The sequence below is a fragment of the Trypanosoma grayi genome, assembly GCF_000691245.1.
Source record: "Trypanosoma grayi strain ANR4 Tgr_1109_V1, whole genome shotgun sequence".
Lineage (NCBI taxonomy): Eukaryota > Euglenozoa > Kinetoplastea > Trypanosomatida > Trypanosomatidae > Trypanosoma > Trypanosoma grayi.
Genome location: NW_008826728.1, coordinates 256 through 5,142, shown reverse-complemented (window position 1 = coordinate 5,142; position 4,887 = coordinate 256). Strand labels below are relative to the sequence as shown.

Sequence of the window (4,887 nt, the reverse complement as noted above, 5' to 3'; positions counted from 1 at the left end):
CCCCCCCCCCCCCCCCCCGCCAGGGCATCGGAATGTGCGTTGCCTTTCTGCAAAATATGCATCGCTGTCGTGTTGTCGGCAAATACATGGAGTGTGGCCGGTAAATCCCCTTGAAAGCGAGCAGGGCCAATCCCACGGCCCTCGCTTCGGCCTGTGAAATAATGCGGGGGGCCTGCTTCAATGCCCCACCGCCCCCCCTGTGGTCCACACACCCCCGCCACCCTTAAACAGCAACGCGCCCCACCCTTATAAAGAGGCGTCGGAAACTCAAGTCCCTGAAGTCGGGTTAACCCTCGGGGGGGGGTTGGCCGGATTATTCTGCAACAAGGTGTCCGGCCACCCCTCCCCGGCCTTAAGGCCAAAGGGGGCTGGGGCTGCCGGATCGCGTGCGTCTACCAGCCCCCTGTTGAGCCGCGAAAACCTTCGGCGCACCGTTTTCAAAAAGAAATATTTCCGAAAAAACGAACCCCCCTGAACCCCCGCCGCATATACCATAAGTGAGGTGAAGCTTTCCAATTCCTCAACCGACATCTTATGGAGGGGTGTGGCACTCTTCAATTTCCGCAACGTCTTGTCACTGAGGAAAACCGTCTTCGCAGTGTGGTTGAAACAAACCCCTATGAATTCACAACGCGCGGTGGGAGCCTTGTGCTCTCCCACCGTTGCACCGCACTCCCGCATATTTGCCATAATAGTGTTCCCCCACAACTCAACGCTCTTGCGTGGCCCTTTGATGCGAATATTATCAATCCACACGTGTAGAGTTAACTCCGTTGGGGATGCGAACCGCGGTTTAACAACCTCGGGGTCACCAGCCAAAACCCTTGTGATGGTGTGCGCAATTTCCGGACTGCATTTATACCCCATGGGGAGCCATGTGAACTCAACGAGCCCCCCCTTTTCTGTCCGGCAACGGAAATTCCCGCGTGTCTCTGCTGGCAGGCCTGCCTGGAAGAAAGATGCCTTTAAATCGAAAATGGCGGCAGCCTCATCGCACACCGCACCCAGGTAACGGAAAATGTGCCCTAGAGGAACCATGGCCTCGCAGTCCTCTTGTTAATTTTTAGTCTGCGGCCAGGCGATAAAACGTCGCCGTGGCCCCGACTGTTTTTCCTCCACTACCGTAAAAGGCACCACCCACCCGGTAGTGGGTAGCTTTGATGCGGTTTGAATAATGCCCGCCCTCTTCATCGCCCGGGCATCCCCTTCTCTCATTCTCAAGAGGGGCTCTCGTTCCTCCTGTCCGGAAATTAGCTGGCTGTTGCTCCAAGCCCCGCACTGTATGAAACCGCTCCACGGCCCTGGAATTGAGCCGGCTCCGGATCCAGTGCAATGAAAGAGTATCCACGTCTACCTGTTGTAACGGTAACCTGCGTTCATCGTTCTGATCGGCCACCCGCTTGTGATGGGTACGTCGCAAAATGCTATGCCCCTCAAAAAGCTGTCCCTTATCCTGACCTCTCGCTGGATAGGCCCATGGGGGCATCGCCCAGCTGCTGACCCCGTCCAAACGTATGCCGGCAGGTGTGCCGACTTGTTTACCAGGGCGACCCAGGGCCCTATGTAGCGAGCTGCGCTGCGTGGCAGCTCTAGAGGGTCTGCGTGTTTCCCCAACTGGGCCAGCAGTCGAGGGTCGAGATCGTGTTCGATCGCCGTTGCAGCTACATGCGCCAGTGCCCCTCTTTTGATGGAATGCGCCGTCATGCCGAATGGGCGGAGTAGGTTTTCTACGCCTCTTGTGGTTAAAGTTGTGAGCCGTTCTCCTCCACCATTCCCTTGGTGACGCCTCTTGCCCTTTTTTGCATATTCCCCCCCTTCGATACCACTTATCTTGCCCCTTTTTGGGGGTCGATCTTGAAAGTCTTTGGGAGAGCCCCCCAGTCTACAATGAGGGCTTCCTTGTTTTGAGGGTGGGGAATAAAATTTTCCTTTTGGAATAGAGCGATTTCGCCCCACCGACTGGCTGTGACCCAGGCATGTCGTAGGGCAACCCGGCCGTTCACTAAGGTCAACTAATTGCTGACGAGATGCAATTCCCACCTCTCCACGGGGGGGCCTGTTTTATGGGGTCGGCGGCCGCCTTCCTTTGAAGGCCAGCCAAAAACATCCTGGCCGGTGATCCCCCCGAGGCCAACAAGGTCAACAAAGTTCTTGTGTATTGCACCGCGCTGCTCTTGGTGAGTTGTAGACTTACAATAAAAAGAGGAACGTTTTCCTCCCGAACCTCGAGATCGTTCCTTTTCGTGAAGTCGCAGAATCTTCGCACGATGGACGCCCTTTGTTCCCAAGCCGAATGGGTCCGCATGCCCTTGGCTATGCGATTCGCCTCGGACGCAAGTGCTGTAACATATGGGTTGTCTGACGGTGCCGCAATAACTGTAACCTCGTTTGCTGAGGTTTTTAAAGGCGGAAGGACCTGTGCCAGCTGATCCCTCCCAAGTGGGGGGCGCCCGGGGGGCCCGGCATGATGAAATGGCGTGCAGGCCCCCTCCTGCGGCAAAACGCTTTCTTCCCGATCGCCCGGCAGCACCCGAGCCACTCGGTAAGGATTCCAATGCTTTCCAGGCCCCGGAGTTCACTGCTTCCGGGGCCGATGATCGTTTTTTGGCTTAAACGGAGTCTTTTTTACCTGCACATAGCAAGTTGTGCTGTAATGCCCTGTGCGGCCAAATCGAACACATCGTGCATATCTCGGGGGATGGGCGGGATGTTTTTTCGCTCTCTGCACCAGCTGAAAAACAGGGTTTTCTTCTTTTCTGGGATTGCGGATGGCGTTGACAAGAGTTTGGATGTTGACTCCGGGGTTTTCCTTCGCCGCCTGAGGCGCCCGAAGCTGATAATATAAACGTCTGCCCAATTGCGTCAGTTCGGCCGACATGCCCTCGCGGCGGATAGCGTAAATCCATGCCACAAAATTGCCCCACGCCTGGCAAAAGCCAAAAGCAGGCTTCATGGGTAACTGGAAGAGGCCGCGATAAGCCGCCGGCAGCTGTTCTGGGGAGGTCTCCAATAAATACTCCAAGGCGCCCTCGAAGGTCCGGATATTTTTCTTCTGGTCGCAAACCCTTTTCCACGAACTTATTCTTCAGCGCTTGAATTCCTCGCACCCCCACCTGGGGTTGAGCCCCCAACGCCGTAAATGGCCGTTCTGCATGCCCACCCATCTTGGCGGTATGTGTCACCGTGTGGGCATCTTGTGGAAAATATTCGTTTTCACCCTCTGTTGCCGCCCGCTGCGCTGGCAGTCCATGTTTCTCTGTTTGGTTAAACCACGCCTCCATTTGATTTATCCTATCTTGCATCTGATTGTTCTCCTTACACAACTGGGCTTTCTGCGATTTCAACGTGTTAATCTGATGCTACAGTTGATTAATGTGTTCGTGTGATCCTACCGTTTGAGCGTAGGCGTCCTGTTGGATCTTTAAGTTTTCCTCAGCCAGTTGTGCCCTGGCCATTTCATACTGCTAATGCAGTATAGACTTGCTTTCTTCCGGTGCCATCCACTCAGTTCGAAAGGTCGCCCGTGCATCGTCAAAAGTCTTAAGAAAGTTCTCATTTTTTGGCATGGTAAACGAAACCATAGAGTGCCGCAAAGAAACGAAACTGGCTTTAGCACCATTCTCCAGAGAAATGATCAGTTCACCGTTCTCGAGTGTGAGTGCGCCCTCGACGCAATTGACCTGCGTACTAAAATTTGGTCTGTACTCGAACGAAAAGGGGGTGCGACCGCAATGTTCAACAAACATACTGAGAGCCGAGAGGCTTGTCATCCATTCCACGTCCATGAGGGCCTGCTGGGAAGTAGTGGATAACATTGTGTCCGCTTGTGACTTGCCGTTCGTTTCAAAAACTTACCCTTTGCGACTTTCCAACGGCAAGATATGAATACAAGAATGATGATGGATTGCAGGATCTCCTGTTAACAAGATTGGGTAAGCCTTGACCATTCCTTTCGCAAGCTTTCATCAAACGTCGGGGGTCGTCCTTGCTCGTGGATTTCGGTTATGCAGAGATGCATTGAAAAGCCCCCAAGAACAAATACCTTTCTTACATAGGCAGCCCCAGGGCCGAGGAACCCAGGACTGCCCTCCCGCAAAGAAAGGCACGCTGCTCCCGATGCGGCCGCGTTGGGTACTACAGCTTGGCGTGCAGAATGATTTATCAGAAAAAGACATTTATAAGTTGAAAAAGACTTTAGGCCCAAGAAGCAACGAATTGCTGAGGTAATCAATTATTCGGGCACCATCTGTTCAAGGAAATCGCGCGCGGGTTTTTAGAAGCACGATGGAACTACTTTTTTCCCGTACTTTGCCCAACTCGAGCGCCCTAAAGCAACCCCCCATTGGGGTTTAAGTGGGCATATTCAAAAAAAGGTCTGGATGGCTTTCCGAGAATTAAGGGGAGGCAAAAGAGACACAATCCATTTACAGTCTGCATTGAGGAGCGTAACCACCGGCTCTTTTGATCCAGGCTGCGTGCTGCCCATATTGGTGCTAAAAACAAGGACAAACCGCATTGCAATGTGCATCTCTAAGCGCCCAGTGTGGTAACAAAAGAGGTCCATAATGAGGAAATTCTGTGAGCGTGCAACGCAACAAATGGTCACACGATTCAGGAAGAAATCGTTTTCCAACACGTCGTAAGTTGTAAACTTTCGAAACACAGCGAGATAGAAATATGCAAGAACACTGCTCGATTTTTTTTGACCCCAGGCCGCATGCCAGCAGACAAACCCCCCAGCAAGCTAGGGAAGAAGCAGCGGTCTCAGATCCCATGGGGCTGGCGCACCCACGCCGAGATAATAACACAATTTCTTTAGAAAAGCATTTTTTACCCAAAAAGGATTGCCAGGTAGTGCGGCTGGTTCGCGCCCCTGTTACGCACTCG

General features: G+C 53.2%; 4 protein-coding genes across 4 annotated transcripts; all 4 read right to left on the bottom strand.

Moving 5' to 3' along the window:
• Window positions 1-267: 267 nt before the first annotated feature.
• Window positions 268-1,038, bottom strand: DQ04_11091030 (rab1 small GTP-binding protein; the record flags this gene model as incomplete). Its single annotated transcript, XM_009316439.1, has 1 exon — window positions 268-1,038. One exon carries the CDS (start codon window positions 1,036-1,038, stop codon window positions 268-270), a length of 771 nt encoding a protein of 256 aa, XP_009314714.1.
• Window positions 1,039-1,063: 25 nt separating this feature from the next.
• Window positions 1,064-1,486, bottom strand: DQ04_11091020 (hypothetical protein; the record flags this gene model as incomplete). The annotated part of the gene is made up of 1 exon (XM_009316438.1): window positions 1,064-1,486. One exon carries the CDS (start codon window positions 1,484-1,486, stop codon window positions 1,064-1,066), a length of 423 nt encoding a protein of 140 aa, XP_009314713.1.
• A 1,123-nt stretch (window positions 1,487-2,609) lies between these two features.
• Window positions 2,610-3,281, bottom strand: DQ04_11091010 (hypothetical protein; the record flags this gene model as incomplete). The annotated part of the gene is made up of 1 exon (XM_009316437.1): window positions 2,610-3,281. The coding sequence occupies one exon, from the start codon at window positions 3,279-3,281 to the stop codon at window positions 2,610-2,612; it is 672 nt and encodes a 223-aa protein (XP_009314712.1).
• A 183-nt stretch (window positions 3,282-3,464) lies between these two features.
• Window positions 3,465-3,815, bottom strand: DQ04_11091000 (hypothetical protein; the record flags this gene model as incomplete). The annotated part of the gene is made up of 1 exon (XM_009316436.1): window positions 3,465-3,815. One exon carries the CDS (start codon window positions 3,813-3,815, stop codon window positions 3,465-3,467), a length of 351 nt encoding a protein of 116 aa, XP_009314711.1.
• Window positions 3,816-4,887: the final 1,072 nt, after the last annotated feature.